The sequence below is a fragment of the Meles meles genome, chromosome 18 (assembly GCF_922984935.1).
Source record: "Meles meles chromosome 18, mMelMel3.1 paternal haplotype, whole genome shotgun sequence".
Lineage (NCBI taxonomy): Eukaryota > Metazoa > Chordata > Mammalia > Carnivora > Mustelidae > Meles > Meles meles.
Window position 1 is genome coordinate 2,512,903 of NC_060083.1, and position 25,074 is coordinate 2,537,976.

The 25,074-nt window shown below is 57.9% G+C and overlaps 1 protein-coding gene and 3 non-coding genes across 8 annotated transcripts; all 4 read left to right on the forward strand.

Annotated features, from left to right (window-relative positions):
* The first annotated feature begins 3,089 nt into the window (after positions 1–3,089).
* TRPV2 (transient receptor potential cation channel subfamily V member 2) lies at positions 3,090–25,014 on the forward strand. 5 transcript variants are annotated; one of them, XM_045984054.1, is made up of 20 exons: positions 3,090–4,428; positions 5,914–6,198; positions 7,611–7,750; positions 9,082–9,375; positions 10,552–10,850; positions 13,009–13,182; positions 13,573–13,728; positions 14,320–14,415; positions 15,219–15,289; positions 15,654–15,819; positions 16,646–16,712; positions 16,820–17,160; positions 18,060–18,187; positions 19,101–19,180; positions 20,876–22,576; positions 22,800–22,898; positions 23,095–23,146; positions 23,636–23,727; positions 24,225–24,326; positions 24,557–25,014. In XM_045984054.1, exons 2-15 carry the CDS (start codon positions 6,020–6,022, stop codon positions 20,968–20,970), a joined length of 2,286 nt encoding a protein of 761 aa, XP_045840010.1. In that variant the 5' UTR covers positions 3,090–4,428; positions 5,914–6,019; the 3' UTR covers positions 20,971–22,576; positions 22,800–22,898; positions 23,095–23,146; positions 23,636–23,727; positions 24,225–24,326; positions 24,557–25,014. The 5 variants fall into 5 exon arrangements, with proteins under 5 accessions (XP_045840010.1, XP_045840009.1, XP_045840006.1 ...); XM_045984053.1 differs by having other exon boundaries at positions 3,091–4,428; positions 5,914–6,201; positions 7,614–7,750; XM_045984050.1 differs by having other exon boundaries at positions 3,098–4,428; positions 5,914–6,219; positions 7,617–7,750.
* On the forward strand, positions 22,955–23,024 carry LOC123930358. Its single transcript, XR_006816071.1, has one exon. It is a non-coding gene; the product is annotated as a small nucleolar RNA SNORD49 (small nucleolar RNA).
* On the forward strand, positions 23,479–23,548 carry LOC123930357. Its single transcript, XR_006816070.1, has one exon. It is a non-coding gene; the product is annotated as a small nucleolar RNA SNORD49 (small nucleolar RNA).
* Positions 24,416–24,487, forward strand: LOC123930375. The gene has a single exon (XR_006816086.1). It is a non-coding gene; the product is annotated as a small nucleolar RNA SNORD65 (small nucleolar RNA).
* Positions 25,015–25,074: the final 60 nt, after the last annotated feature.

The following is a 25,074-nucleotide window of genomic DNA, read 5'->3' on the forward strand; positions in this document are numbered from 1 at the left end:
GGCCGGGGCGGGGCGCGTGCCCGCGTAGGGAAAGGGGGCGGGGCTGCACCGGGGCCGTCCCCGGAACTGTCGCGGGGGCGAGGCGGAGGCCGGGTGGGGGCGGGGTCCCGGGTCCCGGGTCCCGGGGCGGTGGAGGGGCGGGGCGCGGGCGGAGTCTCCCCCTGCGTTCCAGGCTCGCTGTTCCGACCCGCATCCACCCCTCCGCGACCGACCGCCGAGTTCCAGACTCGGCGTCCACGCAGCCCGGGTCATCCTTGCTCTCAGCCTATCTGCTGCGTTCTCGGTTCTCGGCCGGACCGACCCCGCCCGCGTCTGCCCTTTCGCCTCGTCTCTGTCGCGGGTTCTGGCCTGTCCCGCCCCGGGCTGTGTCTCTCTTCTCTGTCCTGTCGCTGAGACCCGCGCTGCCTCTCTCTGCCCCATCTTTACCTTGACTCGGGCTCCACACCCTTATCCCCCCTTTCTCAGTTCTGGCCTCTCAGATGACATCCCTTTCTCCTGATCTTCTCATTAGTAAAATCAAAAATCCATTAGGCAGTAGCAGGGCCTTTTGAAAACAGGGCCCAGCTCCAGCCCAAGGTTGGGGAAATCCCCTAGAGCTGACCTGGGACTGGGCTCCCAGATGTAGCCCCGGGCCTGGATGTGGCTGTTCTGGATCCTGGGGGGAAAGGTCCCACATAGGGGTCTGGCCAAGCAGTGGCCTCTGGGGCTCAGGAGGTGTGGGAAGGGGCAGCTCACTTTCCACGAGAGGAGAATTCCCCCAGGCCAGCAGGCTGTACTCACACCGGCAGGAGTTTAGTCCCCTTCTCCGGGTGGAGCTCTTGGCCTTGGTGGCCCTCTAAGGGTCCCTGTCTCGCTGAGGACCAGGGTCACCTCACCTAGCATTTTTTTTCTCCCACTGTGAGCTTGCTAAACTCCAGTCTCTCTCTGCGCTGTACCAGGAAGCCTGTCCAGGTTCCTAAAGGGGCTTATTTCTATGCCTTTTCTGTCAGTTCCAGACACAGAGATGCTCACGGAGGCTGCATGTATCTGGCCAGTAAACATCGCCCAGCCCAGGCTCTGGACCAAGTTTTGGGATTGGCACAAGGAGAAGCAAAAGCTTTAGGCATGGGTCCTGGCTTGTTCACCCGGCTCCCCCCAAGTCCTACCCTTCCTTCCCTCTAAGGCCAGAACAATTCCCACCTTCCAGACTCTGAACCCCTCTCACCCACCTCTCCTTAGAATTTACATTAATGATGCACAGAGTTTGCCCAGATCTTGCCTATGTGAGGATTGCTTTAACTCAAGAGATTCCATATTTTTTTAAAAGTCAATGGAAAAAAAAATCAAATAGTATAAAGGATACACATTGAAAAGGAAGTTGCTTTCCCATTCTTGATCCTTTTTTTTTTTTTTTTTTTTTTTTTTAACGTAAGCTCTACACCTAAACTGGGGCTTGAACTCAGGATCCTGAGTTTACTGACTGAGCCAGCCAGGTGTCCCAACCTTGATTCTTAACTCCCTCCTCCAAAAGATACCTTTGTTACACATTTTTGTGACCTTTTTCTTGTTTTTGTTAAAATTGATTATGAAAATAAATTCAAAGAAAAGAAACATGCCTTTATAAAAAGTGGCTCAGTGTGAAATGAAACACAGAGCTGTAAAGTCTTCTTAGAGGAGATTTTCCTTACATGGAGACTGGACTGGGGAAGTTTCTTGAAATAGAAATCCAGTAACCTTGGAATTGAGGAAGACTTGCTTTTCTGCCTGATTCATTTTCCACTAAAAACACAGGCATTCTTTCCTGCTCAGAGGCCTTCTTTTCTAAGGTAGAACTTGTTTACGGTTCACCGATGGAAATGCACAGTTCAGTGGTCTTTGGTGTATTTACAGGCTCGGGCCACTGTCATCACAGTCAAGTTGAGGACATTTTCACTTCCTCCAAAAGAAGCCCTGCACATTTTATTTTTATTTTTTAAAGATTTTATTTATTTATTTGACAGACAGAGATCACGAGTAGGCAGAGAGGCAGGCAGAGAGAGAGAGAAGGAAGCAGGCTCCCTGCTGAGCAGAGAGCCCTATTCGGGGCTCGATCCCAGGACCCTGGGATCATGACCTGAGCCAAAGGCAGAGGATTTAACCCACGGAGCCACCCAGGCACTCATTGTGGTTTTTATTTGCCTTTCCCTGATGGCTGAGATCTGAGAACTTTTTATAAACTATTTGCAACCGGGGTTTTCAGCCCAGTTGTCAGGGTCACCTGACATGGTGATGCCTCCGAAGGACGTAAGTGTATCCACTCACTCCTCAGTGTTTCCCCAACAACACAGTAATGTCCTCTGCATTACGATTAGCCATCCAGTCATTCAAAGCCTTCTTGAGGGGAAAATAAAAGGCTTCTTGAGCACAAGCAGGCTGCTGGGATATGGAGATACGGAGGTCATGGGGGAAAAAAAAAAAAGCAAAACCTTGTCCCTTGTAGAGCTTGGTGCGTAAGCGCGTGGCCCTGGATTTCAAACCTTGCTTTGTCTCATCCCAGCCCTCTGGCTTTGGACAAGGTGCCTAACCCTGCCCAGCCTTAGTTTGCCGGTGTGTGAAATGAGGCTGCTCCGGGAGTTGCACATAAAGCACGGGCGCAGTGTGCCTGCGTCTGTGCTGAGCGCTTAGTAGGCGTCTGTTATTATTACAGGTGGAGCCAGACAGATGTTATCAATAATGGATAGTGAAGTATGATCAGGGAGGTACTAAGTGTCATGAGAGCACATGGTGGGACCCCCCAACCTGGTCCAGGGTCTAGGAAGGGCTACCCAGAGGAACTGATGTTTAAATGGAGCGACAACAGATGAGTAGGAGTTGGCTAGAACAAGGGCCGTGTTGGGGGGGGGGGCGGGGAGGGTTGTTCCTGGCAGGTGCACCAACTTGCGCAAGGCTTGGAGGCAACAGAAGGGGGCATGACATAGTGGAGAGACTGAAATACGTTCCAGTGTCTAGAGCCACGTGTCCGGGGGAGTTCTCTGCAATGATGGAGAAGTTCTGTATCTGGGCCATCCAGTATGGTAGCCAGTAACCACATGTGACTATTGAGTCTTCGAAATGTGGCTGCCACGACTGGAGAACTGAATGTTTAATCTTGTTTCATTATAATTGATTTACATTTAAATAGCCCCTGTGGTTAGTGACTACCCAGTGGGACAGCGCAGGTCTAGAGTGTAACCTGCAAGACAGGGTTGCAATGAGACATGACGGTGGAGAAAACATCTAGACTGCCCAGGGTTATGGTGTAGAGTTTGCATTTTATTTGAAGCCCAGGGGAAGCGATGGGTTGGGGGTGGGAGGTGGGATTAAGCAGGGGAGTGGGGGTGATCAGGTTTTCCAAAGATCCAAAGATCCTTCCAGGTGCTGTAGGGAGAATGGAGTAGGAAGGTAGGGCTGGTGTGGAGCAGGGAGACCCCTTGGGGGACGCCTGCCGTCTCCCCGGGCAGAGATGATAGTTGTTTGGGTCAGACGGAGAAAGAGACCATTTGGCCGGTTTGGGGAGGGGACTGGATTTTAGGGAGCTGGAAAGAGGAAGGTGTCCTAGGTCTCCTTGGAGGGTGACTGAGTCCCTAAACCCTAGTGCGGAATTCGTCCCTACCAGGGCGTGGCCCGGAGTTACGCTTTCGGCCTTACCTGGGGGCTTCCCTGTCGCCCCTGCTGGTTGGTGCTGGAAGCGCCTTTGGCGAAAGGAAGTGTGTCCCCGGCTGGGGGGCTGGGGGGCCGGGGGGCTGGGCGCTGGGGAAAGCCCCGGCGGGTGGGAAAAGCCCCTCCGACTGCTAGCTGGGTGGGAGGCGTGCATTCCCAGGGTCGTGTGCTCGGCTGCGTCTCTCCTGTCCCCGGGCCCGTCCGCATTCGTTCTGTCCGCCCCGCGGTGGGTCCCTCCAGTTCCCAGTCGGAGCCACATGACCCCCGGAGGCCCTGTGGTGGGGCACGGAAGGAGGCAGACGGCAGCACCGTGGGGCGGGAACCCCCCACTCCACCTCCCGCCGGAGGCAAGGCCCCGCACCCAAGGGTGGCCTCTGCTTGCCCCACCCCCACCGGGGCCCTCCCGGCTAGACGGTGGGGGCGGGGAGCGGGGCGTGTCTCCCGGGAGCAGGGTGTGGCCAGTGGTCCAGAGGGTCACTCACCGATGGCCCTCCTGTCCCGACCCGGCAAGGATCCCCCTACCCCACTCCATGCCGGCGGGCCGGGGGGGCTGAGGGTGCGGAGACGCCGAGACCCTGAGAGCGCAGCCGGCTGGCGGAGCTCGGAGCAGGCGTGGGGGTGCCGCGCTCCCGGGGGTGCCGCGCTCCGGGCTGGCAGCGCCCGCCGCGCTCCCGGCTCCACTTCCCCCGCAGCCCCTGCAGCGCCGGAGGCCCGGGATCCCAGCGGTCCGCCGCCCCGGACGCCGCGCCCTAGCCTCGGCCGCGCTGCCCGGTAAGTCGGGGGGCGATCCCGGCACCGGGGCAGGGGCGGCCTTGACCCGACAGCGACTGATCAGGGCGGCGAAGCCCGAGGGCGGGGCTCCCTGCTCCTTCGGCCCCGAGCCAGGGTCTTGGAGGGGCTCCGGCTTCCACCTGGACTGCGCCGGGTGGGGGTCAGGCCCCAGGCCGGGCGGGGGCTGGACAGGTATAGCTGTTGCCGCTGACGCTTGGCCATGGGTCCTCGGGGAGGCAGACTGGGGGGCAGGGAGGGGGATGGTGAGGGACACTCGCCGGGCGAAACGGTGTGTGGCTTGGGGAGGATGCCCCAGATTGGACAGAAAGATGGTGGCTCACGTTGAAGTAAAAAACCAAAACCAAACTGATGAACAACAAAAAACCCCGCATGCGGAGGCGGCCAGCCAGATCCGGCCCATGCCACCCCCACCCCCACCTCCAGGTCCCTGAGGGCTGTGGGAGCCTGAAGCTGGACGGGACACAGCCCAAGCCCGGCCACCATCCACCCTCTCTACTTCTGGCCCTTCTTTTCCTTCCCCATGCTCTCTCTGCTTCCGGCCCCCTGCTCCCGCCCAGCTGTCCCCTGGCGCACCGCTGGCCCTTCTTCCTTCTTCCTGCTCCTCCCCAGGGTCGGGTACATAGTCTTCCCCCTAACGGCTCCCCCCACCCGGGCCCCACACCTTGCCACGAGGTGGGGACTACGGTTCCCATTCTCCTGTGAAGACATGTCAAAGCCCCCAGCCCCATGTAGGACCTGAGGTGGGCTCGTCTGTCAGGGGGAGCTTGGGCCTCCAGCGAGGGGTCTCCCTCCCCTCTCTGAAGCCCCCACAGACCCAACAGCACAGAGAGAGCCGGCATCTGACGCCTTCAGAGATGAGTCAGACTGAAAACAGGGATGGGCCCCGAGAGAGACTGAGAACTGAAGAAGACCGTCACGGGAGCGTGCTGTCTGTCTGTGGTTTCAGACCAGGGTCTGCCAACAGCTGACCACCCTGGGAAAGTCACTTCCCCTTTCCGGGCCGTAGTCGTCCTGGTAGCAAAATCGGAGGTTTAGTAGACGGTTCTCCAACCGTTTCCCCCCCTCCGCACGCTCCGTTCTGCGGCGGGAGGTTGAAGGGCCCGCCTCAAGCCTCCAACGGCACTCTCATCTGCTGTGAGTGTTGGCCACTGGACAGGATGTGATGGAGAGAAAGGTTCACGCGGTGAACCCGAGAGTCTGTTTTCCTGGATCAGCGGCTGTGGCCTCTCAGATCCCAGGAAGTCCCGGAGGGACAGTCAGGGACAATCTCAACGCTTCCCGTGGGACTGCGTCCACAGGCAGACCCGTTGGGTCCCTGCTCTTCCATGGTCCAAGCTCACACCAGGGGCCTCCTCTCTCTCCTCACCCTCTGCCTGCCTCCCTCACGGCTCATTCCTTGTCCCGTTGGGCTGACTCGGTGACTGGGTCTACTCGGACTCAGCTTCGAAACTTGTCTTTCTGCAGGCCTCAGCTGGACCTCCTACCCCTACCCGGGCTGCGAAGAAGAAGGAGCTTCTGACAGCCCTGTCGCCGGGGTCTGAGCCGGACAGAGCAGCCTCCTTGCCCGAGGATGGCCTCGCCCTCCAGCCCTCCGGCGTTCAGGCTCCAGACATGGGATGGAGACCAAGAAGATGGCGGTGAGGCGGGCAGAGGAAAGCCCGGCCACGGGGATGGGCCACCGCCCATGGAGTCGCCGTTCCAGGGGGAGGACCGCAAGTCCTCCCCTCAGATCAGAGTGAGACTCCCGTACCGCAAACCAGCGGGTGTCAGGTGAGGCAGCAAACGGGGGCGGGACTCGGGGCGGGGGGCGCTCCCCACCAGTGGACGACCCGGAGTCAGACTTGGTGGCCTGGCCCAGCCCCCGTGCCCCTTCGGGTGTGTGCGGTTGTCCCCTCAGTGTGAAATCCGATGTACGAGGCTGGCAAGGCGGGACTCCGTCAGGAAAGCCTCCATCCTTGTGCCTGAGATGGGGCACCAGCCCTTGGCTGCCCAGCCCGGAGACCCCCCGCCCTGTATCACTGGTGTTGGAAGGCCACGGTCAGATTCAGACCAGGCCAGGAGAGGATATGCGTGAGGCTTCTGGGAGCCAGGAGCCTCCCTGATAGGCCTGTCACTGGGCTGCCCTACCCCAAGACGGTGATGCCATCCTATGACAGGAAGTGTTTTGTCCAAATGGCCAATTCCCCCAGCCAGACTGCCCGTAGGGCTCCCTAGTCACCCGCACGGCCCTCTCGGTCATGGTGTGGCCACGTGGCCTGCTGGGGAGATGAGGGTGTGTCTGGCCAGGCCAGGCGGACACCCAACTTCCTGCCGTGGAAGAGACAGGGCATGGCTCTCTCAGTCACACAGCTATAGCTTTAACACATGACTGAGCCCAACAATCCCCCATTCATCAGTCACCAAAGCCTTCCTTGGCGAAGCCAGGACCTGAGACTCTCCAGGGAATCAAAGAGCCCCTCACCTTTGTTTGTCCCTTCATATCTGCTGACCATGGTTCCAGGAGCCCCCAGCACAGGGGGCATCCCCAGGAGGGGTCCCCCCGCTCCTTCCCCTTCCCTGTCACAAGAAACTTCTAAATGCTAAAGAGTTATAGCATTTCCCCAAAAGGTGGCTTCTCAGTCAAACTCTGGTGAGTATCTGATAGGTTTCAGCGCTGGGCCCCCGTGTCTCTGAGAAACCTCTGTCTGCCTAGCCTAGACTCTGCCTGGAGGTTAGCAGTCAGGGTCTGGAGTTAGTTAGACACCCCTCCCCCGCCATGTGAGCCCCAGTTCTGCACATGTGGTCCCATCCCGACCCGGATTCCAGGTCAAGGGCATGACACGTTCCTGTGCTGAAATCCTCCCTCTGGAATCAGGAGCCTGTTGTGAAATCATCAAGTCAACCAGCAAATGATAAGCACCTGAGACCAGACTCTATCTGTTCTGCCTGGAGTCACGGGGGTGCTGGGGGCTATGCCCCGGACAGACGGACAGGCCCGTCTCCCTTTCTCGGGTCTCTCAGTGAGTCCTCGGTCTGTCCTGGGAGGAAGAGGTCCTCAGAAAGGCTCCCCAGGGCTCATGAGCCTGCAAGGTGCACACAGGACTCCATGAAAGGGCTCCCCGGGATGGGGGCTTCCCGAGGGGACCATGGTTCTTCCACAGCATCAGACACAAGTCACATCCCCACAGCCAGCCGGACCCAAACCGCTTTGACCGTGATCGGCTCTTCAGCGCGGTTGCCCGGGGTGTTCCCAAGGATCTGACTGGGTTACCAGAGTACCTGTCCCGGACCAGCAAGTACCTCACCGACTCAGAGTACACAGGTAGGTCTGCCCTGCGGGCCAGAGCCCATGCGCCCTGACTGCTGTGCTGAGACTTGGCAGACGGGTTGGCCTTGACCTTGGTCAAGAGCCAAGGGGCAGTTCTCAGCAACCCTCCAGCCCGAATGCCTCGTTTTGGTCATGGCTGTGCCTCCCATGTCCACCCATCCCACAGGCTCCTGGCCTACCTCTGCCGTCCTCAGCCCATTTCATTGGCCAAATGGATACTCACAGGCTTCCTCGGCGCATTGTTTTCTTTTTCTTTTCTTTGTGTATAACAGCGTTGTTGAGATGTAACACACATACCATACACTTGACCCATCTCAGAACATTTTTTACCCCAGATCGAAGTATCTTGATCGTTTGGTCTGGTTAGAAAAACAAGATTTGTGTATTCTAGAAGATTCCGGTAGTAATGGTATGTGTAAAGCTGAGGTAAAACAGAAAGACATCCCAGATCCCTGTTAATGATTTGGCGTCGATCTTTTCAAAGCGTTTAAATATATTAGGTACATACTTACGTGACGGGTCGTGCCATATGCTATATCTCCTACTTTCCACTTCAGTACACAGACCTCTAAGTCAGTCACGGAAACCACAGAGGTTTCCGTTGTGTACATTTACCACAGTTTAGCTAACGAATTCCTTAATGATGGCCGTTTAAGGTCGTGTGTCGTTTTTGGCCTCCACATACTCTGTGCCAGGCCCTCTGGGTGCTAAAAATTCTGTATATAATTCCACTGGGCACTTAGAACAACCCTGGAATAGTCCCATTTCACAGTCAGGAAAACTGAGGTTAAGGAAGGCCGTGTGACCTGCCCAAGGAGACAGAGCCATTAAGGGGTAGAACCACCTAATGTTGCTCTAAATGGTCTTGTGTAGACCGTGTTGCATGTACAACAAATTATGTCTTAGAAACTTACCTTTGAGGCAGAAATTACAGTCATATCTGTCGGTATTTTATTTATTTATTTGACAGGCAGAGAAAGACAGTGAGAGAGGGGGCACAAGCAGGAGGAGTGGGAGAGGGAGAAGCAGGTTTTCTGCTGAGCCGGGAGCCTGATGCGGGGCTCGATCCCACCACCCTGGCTGGGATCATGACCTAAGCCGAAGGCAGATGCTTAACGACTGAGCCACCCAGGCGCCCCCTGTTGGTATCTTAATACCTGTTGACTCAAGACTTACTAACCCTGCGGCCTGACTCTGGTTCCACCAGTCCTGTGTGGCAATCTTTTTTTATCCCCCTGCATGGGCTCGCTGTGCAGGCTCCTGGGCAGCCCAGCCACTCCCCATCTGAGCACCCTGGTGCCCCTTCCCCTCCTCTTCTCCCGCAGAGGGCTCCACGGGCAAGACTTGCCTGATGAAGGCCGTGTTGAACCTTCGGGATGGAGCCAACGCCTGCATCCTGCCCTTGCTCCAGATCGACCGGGACTCTGGCAACCCCCAGCCCCTGGTCAACGCCCAATGCACGGATGAGTACTACCGAGGCCACAGCGCCCTGCACATTGCCATCGAGAAGAGGAGTCTGCAGTGTGTGCAGCTCTTGGTGGAGAATGGGGCCGATGTGCATGCCCGGGCCTGCGGCCACTTCTTCCAGAAAAAGAGCCAGGGGACTTGCTTCTACTTTGGTGAGGAGCCTTTCTTGGATGAATTGAGGGGTGGAGGGGATTAAGGCCGTGTTCAAGGTCACCTGGGTAATGAGTGCAGAGCTGTCTGACCCCAAGGGCTCATGCTTCTAATCACTGGGCTGCCTGCAGAAGCAGTTTGTCTTAGGAGATGTTTTAGCCCTGTCTGGGCAAGGAAGCTCCCCACATCCACACCCAGACCGGGGCGAGGGGAAGGGGCTGGCAGAACTGGTGTGTGGGAAACCTGACCAGACAGGGTTGTTTTATTTTTAAAGATTTTATTTATTTTTATTTGCGAGAGACAGTGAGAGAGAGCACGAGAGGGTAGAAGGTCAGAGGGAGAAGCAGACTCCCCATGGAGCTGGGAGCCCGATGCTGGACTCCATCCCGGGACTCCGGGATCATGACCTGAGCGGAAGACAGCCGCCCAACAACTCAGCCACCCAGGCGCCCTGTATTTTAATTTTTTTTTTTAAGATTTTATCTATTTATTTGACACACAGAGAGAGATCACATGTAGCCAGAGAGAGAGGAGGGAAGCAGGCTCCCCACTGAACAGGGAGCCCGATGCGGGGCTCGATCCCAGGACCCTGAGACCAGACCTGGGCTGAAGGCAGAGGCTTAACCCACTGAGCCACCCAGGTGCCCCTGTATTGTAATTTTTTAAAGATTTATTCGTTTTAGAGAGAGCCAGCAAGTGAGCCTGGTGGGGGAGGGGCAAAAGGAGAGGGAGAGAGCCTGGCAGGGGAGGGGCAAAGGAGAGGGAGAGAGAGTCTTCAGCACACTCTGCAGTGAATGTGGAGCCCGGCCCCAGGCTCGATCCCGCGACCCTGAGATCACCACCTGAGCCAAAAGCTTAGCCGACTGCACCACCTAGGCGCTCCATGTTCCGCTCCTTTAGATGGTAAAGAGTCATGGTCGCCACTCCCTTAGGTCAAGAGCTGGACAGGGCCGCCTTCACCAGTGGAAAAGGCACAGCTGCCCTTCACGGTGCCTGGGACCGTCTTCCCTCATAGTACAGACCTGGGAGGGCCCGGGATCCCAAGGCAGCGTTTCCTCCTCTCCTATGGGTGGCTGTCTCTCCTGAAGGAGGCCTGGCCTTCTGTCCTGGGAGCATGAGGAGCAGTCAGGTGGAAGCTGGGAGGCCTGAGGCTCAAGCTGCCCCGCCTTGGTCCCCAGGCGAGCTGCCACTCTCTCTGGCCGCATGCACCAACCAGTGGGACGTGGTGACCTACCTGCTGAATAATGAGCATCAGCCCGCCAGCCTGCAGGCCGCCGACTCCCTCGGCAACACGGTGCTGCACGCCTTGGTGATGATCGCAGACAACTCAACCGAGAACAGTGCCCTGGTGATCGACATGTATGACAGGCTTCTCCGCGAGGGGGCCCACCTCTGCCCCACAGTGCAGCTCGAGGACATCCCCAACCTGCAGGGACTCACGCCCCTGAAGCTGGCTGCCAAGGAGGGCAAAATCGAGGTGGGTACCTAGCTAGCCCCCATCCCCTCCCCACCTTTCCAGGAACCAACAGGACTTACTCTGAATTTTCTGCAGAAAGAGCCAGGAGTGGTCTTCTACATAGATCACGGGTCTCCCCACTTTTTTTTTTTTTTAAAGATTTGATTGATTTATTTGAGAGAGGGAGACAATGCACACAAGCAGGGGGAGGGGCAGAGGGAGAGGGAGAAGCCGACTCCCTGCTAAGCAGGGAACCCCACATGGGGCTCCATCCCGGGACCCGGAGATCATGACCTGAACCGAAACCAAGAGCCGGCCGCTTAACAGACTGAGCTACCCAGGCGTCCCATAAAAACATTTCTTATGGGATTTTTGTCCTGCAGAAATTTTACATTTTCCTATATATACACAACTCTAATTATCTTTTCCTTTAGAATTCCTTGGTTTTGCTACTGGTTTTTTTTTTTTTAAGATTTTATTTATTTATTTGACAGACAGAGATCACAAGTAGGCAGAGAGGCAGGCAGAGAGAGAGGAGGAAACAGGCTCCCTGCTGAGCAGAGAGCCCGATGTGGGGCTCGATCCCAGGATCATGACCCGAGCGGAAGGCAGAGGCTTTAAACCACTGAGCCACCCAGGCACCCTTTGCTACTGTTTAATACCTTCTATAAGGCTGTGTGTGTGTATGTATATATACATACATGTATATATATAAGATGATATATATATCTTATATCTATACACGGGTATAGATATAAGATGATATATGTATCTTACATCCATCCACATATATATATATATGAGCTTGTGTGTGTGCGTATACATATATATTCTGTAGCCATATTTTCCTCCAGACTTTGCAGTTTTATTTTTAATGCCTAAAACTGATTTGTCTGGAAGTTATTTTGGTACAAAAAGGAAGCATGACTCAGCTCTACTTTTTTTTCAAATGACAACCAGTAGGTTGTCTGAGCCTAATTATCAGCGGGGCTCCACGGTGGGCAACCTGTTCATTTTACACAGGGCCCCATGCTTCGAACACAGGCCTTTTAAAGGGTTAAGATAAAAATAAACATTAAAAAAATCATAAATGGAAGTTTTACTATTTTATTCCCCAAGTTTCCTGGGGAACCTGGGTTCCAAAGGGAACCTCCCTTTGTTGTCCAGAGGCATGGCTGGGTGGCCTTCCCTTTCCCCATTCCTCATTTGTAAAACCAAGTTGCTTCTCTCTCTCTCTTTTTTTTTTTAAGATTTTTATTTATTGGGGTGCCTGGGTGGCTCAGTGGGTTAGGCCTCTGCCTTCGGCCCAGGACATGATTTCAGGGTGCTGGGATTGAGCCCCACATCGGGTCTCTGCTCAGTGGGCAGCCTGCTTCCTCCTCTCTCTGCTTGCCTCTCTGCCTACTTGTGATCTCTCTCTGTTAAATAAATAAATAAAATATTAAACAAAAATATTTTTATTTATTTATTTGAGAAAGAGAGAATGAGCAAGGGGGAGGGGCAGAGGGAAAGGGAGAAGCAGACCCCTCGTTGAACAGGGATCCTGATGCGGGACTCAATCCCAGGACCCTGAGACCATCACTTGAGCCAAAGGCAGACATCCAGCCGACTGAGCCACCGAGGTGCCTGGCTGCTTCTTCTCTTTTGAGTAATCTCTACACCCATGGTGGTGTGAGGGGCTCACACTCATGACCCTGAGATCAAAGGCCACATGCTTCACTAACTGAGTCAGCCAGGCACGCCAAAACCAAATTGCCTCTTAACCTGTTCAACTTAGGGATGCTTTCTAGTACGTTGGAAGCGCTGAGCTCTGACCACAGAAGTGGACACATCTCAGGGGGCCTCCAGGAGCCCTGGGCTGGTGGTCCCTCTGCCAGTAGGGAGTCCAGGAAAGAGGCCTTGGGACAGAAGTGGGGAAGGAAGAGCCAGGTTCCCTGAGACCTGGACATACGTGAGTGGACGGGAGTGTTTATGTCGTGGCTGAGCATGTGGGATATGTGAGCATTCATATGCACAAGGACCCGTGCGTCTGGGTGTGTGTGTGTGTCTGCGTGCAGCTCTGCAGGTGGTGGGCAGCTCTGAGGGGTGCTGTTTCCCAGCCACCCCCTCTCCCCACCCAAGGTCAGTGGTAGGAGGTAGCCGTGCAGGCCCGGCTCATGCGCCCTCACCCCCACTGCAGATTTTCAAGCACATCCTGCAGCGGGAGTTCCCCGAGCCGTTCCAGTCACTTTCCCGCAAGTTTACGGAGTGGTGCTACGGGCCAGTCCGGGTGTCGTTGTATGACCTGGCCTCCGTGGACAGCTGGGAGGAGAACTCAGTGCTGGAGATCATCGCCTTTCATTGCAGAAGACCGGTGAGCCCAGCGGGGCCGGCGTGTGCGTAAGGGAACCTGGCCCGGCTCCCTGTAAGGTCCACCCTTCAGGGCTGCCCGCGGGACCGAAGCTGCCCTGGGACTGTGCCAGTGAGGATGTGCCCCCGCCCCCGGCCCCATGCTCGTTCCACACACCAGTCCCACCTGACCTGGGGAGCAGGCAGGGGGCGTGGGGGCAACCACGGGCAGCCTGTTGACTGGCCCCTGCTTGGGGCTGGAGGATGAGGCGCTCCGTCAACCCATAGCCATGCGGGTGGGGTGGAGGTCGGTGGGGAGGGCTCATTTGCCCCCCCAACCCCGCCTCCATTTCCCTCAGCCCTTGCATTGAGCCTGACCTGAGCCTGACCCTTGCTCTCACATTCCCATCCCCAGGACCGGCACCGAATGGTGATTTTAGAGCCACTGAACAAGCTATTGCAGGCGAAATGGGATCTGCTCATCCCCAAGTTCTTCTTCAACTTCCTGTGTTACTTGATCTACACCGTCCTCTTCACCTTGGTTGCCTACCACCAGCCGGCCCTGGAGAAGGCAAGGCCCGGGAGGGGCACATTCTAGGGGAGGCCTCCTGGGAGCGACCTGGGAGGATGATGGTGGGGGGGGCAGCCCCGTCTGCAGATCCCCACACCGAGGCTGTGACCGCTTGAGTGATAAGCCCGGGCTCGGCCTCAGCGGGTGACGGTACGGAAGCCCACGCTGTGGGGAAAGCAAGGATACTGGCCCAGTGCTCGCCACTCGGGAGACGGTATTCTAAGGAAGTGACTTGCGTTAACTGACTTAATCATTGCTCACAACAACCCTCAGAGGTGACAGCTGTTACCGTCTCCCAGTTTACAGTGGAGGGAAGGGATGCACAGAGAGGTGAAGTAACTCACCCAGGGCCACACAGGCTGTAAGTGCGGGGGTTGGGATTTGAACCTGGGCAGTCTGGCGCCGGACCCCACCCTCAGAACCACGTCAGTGTGTCTCTGTGACAGGCTAGAATCCGGGGTGGGCTGGGGGTCCTGCCGCTGAGCCCGTGCTCCCTGTGCTGCTCTGCGTGGTCTGTCCGCAGCTCCGCCGAGAGTCTCCCTGTCGGCAGGGGACTCCAGGCCCCAGGTCCTACCAGACTCTCCCCCACAGGCCCTCTTCCTCCGGCAAGTGACTGCTGGAGACTCCCTGCTGCTGCTCGGCCACATCCTGATTCTGCTTGGGGGCATCTACATCCTCGTGGGCCAGGTGAGGGCTCTTCCGGTCCCTCCCCCGCCCCCACCCCTCAACTCCGCAACTCTGTGGCTCCCGGCGCTCCCCGACCTGCCTTCATTCCCTGAAAACCACAGAGACCGAATCCTCTACCCAGGCCCGCCCCTAGCAGCCTCAGGGCAGCTGAACGCCTCGGCTTCTGGGGCTGGCAACTCCCTGCCGTGCTTTCTGCGGTGCCTGTGGGGTAGCCCGTGGCCTCTGTGATTCCCCGGCCTCTGCTCCCCGAGGAACGGAGCTGGAAGCTCCCGCCCCCAGGTCCCTTGGCTGGGCCATTCCTTCCTCACGTGGGGACCACAGACAGGATGGGGCAGGCAGGCTCAGGTCGACTCCCCTGGCAGGGCCTTTTGAGGAGAAACTGAGCCTCAGAGTGGACAGAACTTCGGGACCAGGGGGACTGGCGTCCAGGGGTGTCTCTGCAAGATGGGGGGAGGGGAGGAGAGGGAGCTGTTCCCCTCACCAGGAGTAGTGAGCGAGTTCTTCATCAGGATCCACGGGGAGCTCTGAGGCCCCTGGCATTGTCTGGGAGTCTGTGGAGGGGGGGGGAGGTGAACGTTCTGGAAACAGGCTTCAAAGCTCTCTCAGGGGTCAGCAGGATTTATGAGTTCCACACTCCCCCCCTCCCCCAGAGTCCAAGAGGCTGCCTGAGCCCCTGATGTCACAGAGCCAGGCCCGCAGGCAGGGGGCACAGTGGGGAGCCCGGACCAAGGCCCCACAGTGGGGCAGCAGGGCTGCTCGGTGCTCCGTGGCCTGGGACACGCCCTCTGCCCCTTCTCCCACAGCTGTGGTATTTCTGGAGGCGCCATCTCTTCATCTGGATCTCCTTCGTGGACAGCTACTTCGAGCTGCTGTTGTACGTGGGCCCTCCCTCCCTCCCCTGTGTCAGGCCGCGGTGACAGGAGAGGCTGGTGTGGCAGAAGGCTCCAGGCTGGCTTGAGAGGAGAGGACGCAGCATCAGGGAGTGCCAGGGGCCCGGGACCAAAGCGCAGGCTGTCCGGCCTGGGGCTGCAGTGCCCTCCCGCTCCCGTCCCTGAGAGCTCCCCGTACTGAGTGCTCACTCTGCACCTGATGGGGTCCGGTCCCAGACAGAAGGAGGCCTTCCCGTCCATCAGGTGGAGGCGGGAGAGGCAGCGGTGGTCAGCGCTGGCCAGTGGGGGTCAGGGGGAGCCTTGCCAGGGGTCAGCCTGCAAACTGACCCAGATTCTGTCCTTGCACAGCCTGGTCCAGGCCCTGCTCACGGTGCTGTCCCAGGTGCTGTGCTTCCTGGCCGTGGAGTGGTACCTGCCCCTGCTTGTGTCCTCGCTGGTGCTGGGCTGGCTCAACCTGCTTTACTATACACGTGGCTTGCAACACACGGGCATCTACAGTGTCATGATCCAGAAGGTGAGAGACGGGGGTGGCCCCGGAGTAGCCTGACCAGGCAAAGCTGAGCACCGCCCTCCAGCAGGGCTCCTCTGGGCCTCAGCGGACAAGCGCCCTCCTCCACGGCTCACCTGGCCAGGCGCTCTCGGAATGCAAGCCGGAGCATGGGCGTGCAGGCACCTGCCCTCAGGGGTCAGTGCTCTGCACGGGTAAGCAGACACGTGGCCCCGGGGAGGACGTGCATCTTTGCACAGCCCAGGGGCAGACACGGTGCACAAGAGTTCGTCTGCACGCCTGTGCCCTGGGAGATCTAGGCCCATGGACTTTTCTGCATCCATTTATGTATTCAGCAAAAGTTTGGGAAGTGTGTCCTGTGGGCCAGGCCCTGTTCTGAGCATTGGAGTATGCTCCTTTGGTCGCTAACAAAATGGGCAACTCGTCAGCCCTGCTGCAGGGGACATTGTGGTAGGGGAAGTGAAAACACTTGGAGAGACAGATGAGAAGATTGCACATTGCTCTATGGTTTTGGGGGGTTTTTTTTGAGAGAGACACTGAGTGGGAGGGGGCAGAGGGAGAGAGAGAATCTTAAGCAGACCGGGGGCTCGATCTCATGACCCTGAGATCATGGCCTGAGCTGAAATCCAGAGTCGGGCACCTAACTGACTGAGCCGCCCAGGCACCCCTGATTAGGTTTCTTTAAAGACTGGTCCACTCCGTGTGGCTCCACGAGGCCTTGTGTCTGCACGCCTTTGTGCGTGTGGGTGGTGAGGGCCGCGGCAGGGGTTGGGGGTCGGGCCCAACGGCCCAGCCCCCCGCCCCGGCTCCTGGATGCACCCGTGTGTTCTAGGTCATCCTGCGGGACCTGCTCCGCTTCCTGCTCGTCTACTTAGTCTTCCTTTTTGGCTTCGCTGTAGGTAAAGGCGCCCCTCTAGCCCCTGCCCAGCTCTTGCCCGGTCCGTATGCCCTGGGGGCTGCCCCTGGCCTCCCCAGGCTGAGGATCCCCCTTGCCTCCCTCCTGCAGCCCTAGTGAGCCTGAGCCGGGAAGCCCAGGACCCCAGGGTCCCCACGAGCCCCCCTGTCACGGAGGCAGCAGCACAGCCTGGGGCAGGAGGGACGGAGGAGGAGGGCAGCTCCACCCCTTACGGCGGCATCCTGGACGCGTCCTTGGAGCTGTTCAAGTTCACGATCGGCATGGGTGAGCTGGCCTTCCAGGACCAGCTGCGCTTCCGCGGGGTCGTGCTCCTGCTGCTGCTGGCCTACGTGCTGCTCACCTACATCCTGCTGCTCAACATGCTCATCGCCCTCATGAGCGAGACGGTCAACAGTGTCGCCTCCGACAGCTGGAGCATCTGGAAGCTGCAGGTGCTGTGGGCGGCTCCCCTCCCCCACTGCCTGCGGTCTGGGCCCCCCTCACCCACGCTTTCCTTCCCGGCACTGTTGTGAGGATCGAGAAAGCTCACAGACCTAGAGCCCTTGGGACGGTGCCTGGCACCTAGTAGGGGCTCCATGTGTTAATCAGGGTCGTGATCTTGATCATGATCAAGGACTCCTCGAGAGCCTGCCGTGAGGCTCGGCCCGGTTCTAGGTGCGAACCACACGGCAGAGACCGAGATCGAATCCTTGCCCTCACGCAGCTCGCCTTCTGTGTTTCTCATATGGTCGATGGGGTCGGCTTGGTGGGTGAGGCAGGACGTGCAGTCCTGGGACGGGCCAGTCTGCGGGAGTCGGGGCGCAGAGGCCCCTGTAGCTGGGGGCTGATGTAGACACCTGCCTACCTTGCAAGCAGTAGCTGCTGCTTCTCCAGAGAAGGGTTGGGTGGGGGCGGGCAGTTGGTGATCCAAGAGCCTTGCTGGGAAGCTGGACTCTCACCGATTCACCGTAGACCTTGGGCAAGCCCCTTACTTCTCTGAGCCGGCGTCCTCACCCGCAAGTTCCGTGTCCCACCTAATTCGCTCCTGTGCCGGGGGCAGACTCCGTGTGGGCAGAGCAGACAAGCTCCTACACCTCGTGGTGTGGAATTCTGGAATCTGTAACTCTGCAAGTCATTGTTGAGCACGCATTATGGGCTGACTTCCCGACACCCGTCCACCAGCAAGTGGGGAAACCGAGATGGGGGGGGGGTGCTGAGGGGGCTTCCATCCCTCAGGTAATCAAACGTTGGAGCGAGACTCCTATCCACCTGTGGGGCAGGCCCCGGGTGTTACTGTCAAGTGCCGGGACGTATCCTCCTGGCCACTGTCTGATGTGTCCTCTGTCTGCAGAAAGCCATCTCTGTCCTGGAGATGGAGAACGGCTACTGGTGGTGCAGGAGGAAGCAGCAGCGGGCCGGTGTGAAGCTGACTGTCGGCACCAGGCCGGATGGCAGCCCCGACGAGCGCTGGTGCTTCAGGTGAGGGAGGGAGGCCCGTGAGGGGCAGGCCTGGGGCCTTGCTGACCCCGTGACCCCTGGAGGCTGCTGTGGGGCAGGCCAGCCTTACTCTTCATTTATTTATTTACTTTTTAATTTGACAGACAGAGATCACAAGTAGGCGGAGAGGCAGGCAGAGAGAGAGGAGGAAGCAGGCTCCCCACCGAGTAGAGAGCCCGATGTGGGGCTCGATCCCAGGACCCTGAGATCAAGACCTGAGCCAAAGGCAGAGGCTTTAACCCACTGGCCCACCCAGGCGCCCTAAAAATTTTTACTTAGTCATCTCTGTGCCCAGTGGGGGGCTCGAACTCATGGCCTGGAGATCAAGTCACATGCTCTTTGACTGGCGGCCCCGGCCTTACTCTTTTCTTCCGCCGTGCCCTCTTAAAAGCCAGGGGACAGCTGCCAGGAGGCAGGTCTGGCGGGAAAGGCAGGGCCTAGGAGCACCAGGCACTCTACCCCAGGCAGGCGAGGTCAGGGATGCTGGATCTCATCGGCCCAGGCCTCCCACTTACCGCCTGTCCCCGCCCTGGCTGCTCCCGACCTACTCCGTGGGATGAAATGGGGAACAGTTGGGAGGCCGGGAAGCCAGCGGGACCGTCGGGTCACAGCACACTAGCCTTGCCCCGGCTGGTCTGCTCTGCCCACTCTCCCAGCCTGGCCACAGAGGCGACAACCCTCCCACGGAAAACGTCTTCCACGGGACAGAGAGCCTGGTGGCAAATGCACACACAGTGGGATGGTGGGTGGCTCAGTGTCGGGGGAGAAGGGGTGGCCAAAGCCCATCCTCCTCCCAGTCCCCGTGTCTACCCTGTCTCCGCGCGCCCCTCTCCTGGGCCGGAGCGTGGAGCCCGGGTGGCTTCCCGGAGCCTCAGAGCTGCTCTGTGGCCCTCAGGGTGGAGGAGGTGAACTGGGCCTCGTGGGAGCAGACGCTGCCGTCCCTGTGTGAGGAGCCGTCAGGGCCAGCCGTGCCTGGTGAGTAGCCGCGGTGGCCGGAGTCCTGCCCTGGAGAGAGTCAGTCCGCGCGGCCACACAGCCATGCAGAGTCTGGGCCAGGACCTCCTCCGTCCCCAAGGCTTGCCCCACTAAGATCATTTCCCGCCTTTCCTCTCCACTCCCACCTCCTTACTGGCCTGCTTCAGGCGGTCACCTGGGAGACACTCCGAGGCTGTTGGCGCTTCCCCGCTCCAGCCCGAAACCTGCCCTCACCTCCTGCCTCTGGGCCTGTTCTGCGGGTCCCTCCAGCGCCAGGCCTGGGCTGAGCCTGGGGACCCAGCCGGGGAGGTTAGAGAGGGGCCCCTACCTATCCCGCAGCTTCGGCGGCATCTCCCTGAGCCTCCACTGATAGGCCAGGCTTGTCGATCCCCAGCTTTCCCCGGCTACAGGAGCCCCTAGCCCCCACAGCCCTGAGAAGTTACTTCTGATGCTTTCCCCCCCACTGTCCTGGGCTGCGTCCTGTCCATTCTCGTGTGGGGACAGCCCCTCCTGTCTCTACCCTGCTGCCTTCCACCAGGATGGGTCTTGGCTCCTTCTTCCCACCCAGAGGCCAGTTCTGAGGCTTAACTTTCTCCACAGCATGTCCTTTCTAGAACCTTCGGTAGTTCCCACTTCAAACTCCCCACGACAGCACGTGCATCACCTCTGACCCCTGTGTAGGGAGGTTCCTCCAGACTCTGGCTACAAAGCCTGCTGGTCTCCCAGGCTCCTGAGTCCCCGGTGACCAGGTGACCGTGGCCCTCACAAACCCATAGGTTTTCTGCCTGCCCTCTTTTTGTCTCCGTTCCCCTGAGTCCTGCCCCTGTCACTTTAATGCTGAGACTCTGAAAGTCACCTTGCCCCTCATCTTGCCCCAAGAATTCCACACCCCAATCCCACACCCATTGCTTGCTGGGGCTTCCAACTGGAAATTCCCGATAGGAACGGCCGTGGGGTTACCCTACCAGGTAGTGTGTGTGTGTAATCCCACACCTCCTCACCCAGGCAAGAGGCCTTGAAGATTTCTGCTCGGTGTCCCGCTCCCAGGCACCCACTCACCCCTCTGCCCTCACCCCTCATTTCTCCCCCTTCTGCACCACTGCTGGGCTCAGGCTGCCCCATCTCCTTTAGACAAGTCTCTCTGAGGCAGACAGAAACTACACGAGGCCCACGCTCCACGCCTCCCACTGCCAGGAAGGACTCACTCCTCAGTGCGGAGGGGAATATCCAGTGCTATAATCCCGCCCATTTCCGACACCTCCCTCCAGGCGACATCCAGTCCCTCCGACATCCAGTCCCTCCGCGGTGCTCCCTGTTCTTTGCTTTCCCTGGCTCTCTGTGGAAGTGTCATTCCCGCTCCTCTGGGTGTCCAAATCTGCTGCCTTCCTTACAGCTTGGGTTCCCTCGGAGCTCCCTGAACAGTTCTCACTTCCCTCCAGCTCTTCAGCAAGTCTCAGGTGCCCTGGTTTCTACCACAAGGGACGTTGAACTCCTGGGAGGAAGCCCCCGACTGGCACCAAGCCGGGGTTCAGGAAATGCTTATGGAAGGGGGAAGTAGAGAGAGGGATTGTTGGGGACTTCGGGATTACCTGCTGGACACAGAGTATGTGCTTCCATGGCTGGGCCACCTCCCGTTCGTCCTCCTGGGGACACAGCCCAAGGGCCAAGCCACAGCACTCTCCATCCTATTTACAGGCACCTTGAAGAATCCGGCCCCAGCCTCCCAAGTAGAGGAGGACACTGCCTCGGAGGAAGATCAGCTGTCCCTCCAGCTCTTAAAGTCCCAGTAACGGCCCAGATTCAGGACAGAGTCAGGGGACCTTCCCAGCCCTACCTGGTGGCTCTGGGCCTCCAGGGACCTTCGGTGGCAAATGTAAATAAATATTTTCTCATCACGAACTCTCCTGGAAACATTATTTAAGTGACGTTCATGGGCTCTGGGGCTGGTTGACAATCTGCACGTCTCGGGTGAGCATTTCTGTCTGGGGCTGGGCTACTCTCAGCCTCACTCAGGCACAGGGGACCCTTCCCTGCTGACCCCCAGCCTCGGGGTGGTCCTTTTCCTGGGTGCTGTGCCCGCTGTCATGACAGATATGCGGTGGTAGACACAGGCAAAACAGCCACTGCTCCTTCCTCTGCCAGACATCCCTTAAAGCCACGTCCAAGATCCCTCTCAAAGCTTTTGAGCTCCATGGCTTCCTTCAGGCCCTGGATTATTAGCTTTTTTCTCTTCTGGGCTGCCTGCTCAGTTCCTGCCCCTCCAAGCTGTTCTGCACAGCAGGCAGAGGGGCCTTCCTAAGATGGAAGCGGGAGAAACATCTTAGGATGTTTCTGTGCCCTGAAGGCTTAAGAGGCTCCTTCAGTGCGCACAGGACGCCCTGGCTGGCCTCCCCAAGTCCTCCACGGTTTTGACCCCGAACTTCCAGACACCTCTTCCCCGATACCCTTGCTGCCCCCCATGCTCTCCTTAGCACCTTTACCAAATTCTTCGGGCAGACCGAGGAACCCGTTTATTTAACCCCCTGACTAAGCTTTTGCTGGAGCCCCCGCCCCACCATTAAAATCCTTAAAAGTCTAAGAGTAGAAAGTTGTCTCGCGACAGCGTTTCCACTTTTCTCGTCCGGACGAACTGCTCTCCCTCGGAGTAGTGAGCGTTTCTACATGCGATTGCACTGAACGGCTGGTAAGTGGGAGGCCGGAGCACGGGCACAGGCCGAAAGGAACGCATGCGCGGAGAGGGAGAGGCTTCCATCGCCGGTGCGCTGGGCAGCGGATGCGGGAGTCCTAGGAGTCAGGAGAGAAGGCGCGGAGAGGATGGAAGCGGTTTCAGCTCAGACACGTCGGCTCGCTCCTTAGAGGTCATTCTCAAGGGGAGTGATGCGAGCTGTCGGCGCGCAGGCGCGATATTCGGCAATGGCCGTGGGGAGAGAGCAGACAGGCCGCCCGAAGAGTGAGAAGCAGCTACGACTTTACGAACGCCTGCTGCCTGCCACGGCTCCGCGGGGTTTCCAGCGTGGTCTGTCATGGGATCCTCAGAACAGCCTCTGCGGTCCCGACAGCTTCATTTACCACGCGAGCAGTCGGAAGCTCACACTGGCTGAGAAACCGCCTCCAAACCACCGAGCTAAGAAGCGGCCGTCCAGCCCCCGCGCATGCGCCCTGAACACCCAGCGCGCCGCGGGACCCAGAATTCCCGGGGCCGTGGAAGAGACCATAGGCTCTAGCGGAGGGGGGTGTCCCCTGGTGGTGAGGCGGAGTCTGCGTCGTGAAAGGGGCTGGAGGTTCCCGTGAGTCTCTGCCAGTATTACCCTCCCTTCTGTGAAGAATGGAATATTCCGACTCCTTAAAAGTCCAGGCCGCGAACGGGACGATCTTTCCGGTACCGTGAAAATGGGGGTGAGTAGGGTGTGTGGTTGGGCCTAGTAGCTGGCGGCGAGGGCGAAGGAGCTAAAGGTTTCTTAATTCCTGGAAAGAAGTTTTCGGGAAGCTACTGTGGGGGGCGCAGGGCGGCTCCCTATGGCGCGTCTCCGGGTTTCGGGGCGGGCGCGGCGGTGGGGGAGAGTCCGGCAGGGCTGCCGGGGATCGAGGCTCAAGGCCCGCGCGCGTGTCTCTCGGGCAGGGTGGCCGCCGCCGTCGACTCCGGAGCCCGAGGTCCCCGAAGGCCGGTTCCCTGCTCCCCGGACCCGGCGTGGGAGGTGCGCCAACCCGGGAGGACTGGGTAAGCGCGGCCCGGGGGAGCGTGGGGCGTGGGACGTCGAGGAGGGCTTCCCCGACGGTGCTGATGATCTGGGGTTAGGAAGTGCCGGCAGAAGCGGTAACTCAAGACACGGATGCCTTTCTGACCGCGGTCGGGGGAGCCTCAGCGGTCACTGCCACTGCGTGCCCTTAACGCGTGTCGCCCTCCCGTGTTCCAGGTGGCACGTCCCTTGGAGCGCCTTCAGGCCGGGAGCGGTCTCCCACCCGGAGGTAGGACCCAGTGTGGGCAGGACTTAGAATCCCTCACTTCGCTTTTCCCTTTGTTAGCGTAAACGCACCGGTATTGGCTGCCCCTTCACAGCTGATGCATCGGGCAGCAATTGTGCCCCGCTGCGCTGCACGCGTAGCCTGGCGCTTGGAGTGGCAATAGCAATGGCAGGGGGCGGCTGCTGGCCCTGAGCTGCTCTGCCGCAGCTGTCGCCAGAGGTGAACCCCGTTATAATGCCTGGTTTAAAGCGGCCAGTGCCCCAGTGGTTCCTCAAGCCCGGATTGGGCTCAGTTTCAGGTTTCGGGAGGGTGCTGGGGAGCACGGAGGTGTTGACTGCTCTGATGAGATGACCTATAGGAAGTGCCGTCAGAAGCGATAACTGACGATAACGTTCCTGGCTGACTGCGGTCAACAAGTCCTGCCCAGCTGCCGCTGCCCTGGAGTAGATTGGTCTGGGTTGAACAGTGACCTTTTCTCGTCTGTTCACCCAGGTTGCACCTGAGTGCCGCGCGGTCACCAGTGGGTGATCAGATCGAGACCTGCCGCTGAGTGTTCGAGGGGGGAGCACTGGCCTGCCGTTGAGGTAAGCTTGGGTCTGTGGGACCGTTTGCGTGGCCGTTAGATGATGTGACCTTCCGGTTAGGTCAGGTAGTGGCACTTTTATCCGGCCAACCTAATAACCTTGTATTACTGTAGCCCTTGACCTTCACTGGGTGTATCCTGGAGACACGGATACGGCTCCTGGTGGCGGTGGACCAGAGGGCAGGGGAGACCCGGGAGTTCTGTTAGCTCACTGCTCTAAGATGCTGGGCCGGTTGCCTGTCTGCTGAGATGTAGCTTTCCTCGTCTTTGGAGATGACCACTGAGGGGTGTGGGGTTAAAATGATGGGATGAAATGAGGTTGCAACACCCAGAAAAGCCAGTTACGACTTACAGACTTCACATGGCTTCGTGGACCAAAAAAAAAAAAAAACACCCCCAGTAGGTTCTTAAAGGGCTCCTGTTAGGATGGGCTGGAATTTGTAGTTGGGAGACTCATGAGCAAAACTCTTTTCTCTGCCTTTGTTACCTGCTGTCTAGGGATGCCTCAGTTCGTTCCCCTCCAGGTTGTGTGTGCTAAAGACCGGTGATCGGTGGTGTGGAGTTAGAGCTGGTAGCGGCTGCAGCTTGGCCCGCGGAGAGGTAAGCGTCCAAGGACAAGGACCCCTCCCCCGTGGTAGAATGAATAAACAACTAGTGGTGTTAAAATAGAGTCTCAGGAAAAGGGTATCACGTGATGAAATCACCCAAAATAGCTGGAATTACCGGCAGATTGTGTAGTGGTGAATGTATGGTTTCTGAAGATACCTTTTTCACACTGAAGAACTGTTGGTTGGAGTAGGAAGTGAGACTGATGCTTCGTTTCTTTGCAGGCTGTCTTTGCAGAGAATGGTCAGCCATGCTGCAGCAGCTTCAGGGTCCTGTGGTCACCATCAGTTCGGGCTGAAAACCCAGGCTTCAAGAGTTCGTGTGGAAACGGTGCTTACCTTGTGCTGAGATGCAGAGGCTGTTCTCTTACAAGTGAACAGACTCTTGTTGGCTCACAGTCTTAAAAGCAGAGCCAACAAGTGTGTTTGGCAAACTGTAGGGTAGGCACTGTTGGTGTCATTGAATTCTTGCGTTTTCTGGTAATGTACTATAAATACTATAAATACTGTATTTCTATCTCCTACCCAAAGAGAGCGTCTATACTTTTAAATATTGTATGACTTTGTTCTTTGGGTGAGGGTCTGAGTTCTTTAAGGTGCAAACATATTTCTTCCTGAAACTTCCTGAAACTGAAACTGATACTGCAATTACCACAAACTGCAATAAAGGGTGGTCTCTAGTACTGCTTTTTAAAAACGTGTATTTGAAGAAAAATGGTCACTGCTGCCATATTAGCAGTCAA

Bases quoted from the DNA above. Each gene is read 5' to 3' on its own strand.
- TRPV2 (XM_045984050.1), top strand. From the start codon at position 6,020: ATGGCCTCGCCCTCCAGCCCTCCGGCGTTCAGGCTCCAGACATGGGAT. The intron at 9,376-10,551 runs GTGAGGAGCCTT...CTTGGTCCCCAG, and splicing joins GGGGACTTGCTTCTACTTTG to GCGAGCTGCCACTCTCTCTG. The intron at 19,181-20,875 runs GTGAGTAGCCGC...TCCTATTTACAG, and splicing joins GTCAGGGCCAGCCGTGCCTG to GCACCTTGAAGAATCCGGCC.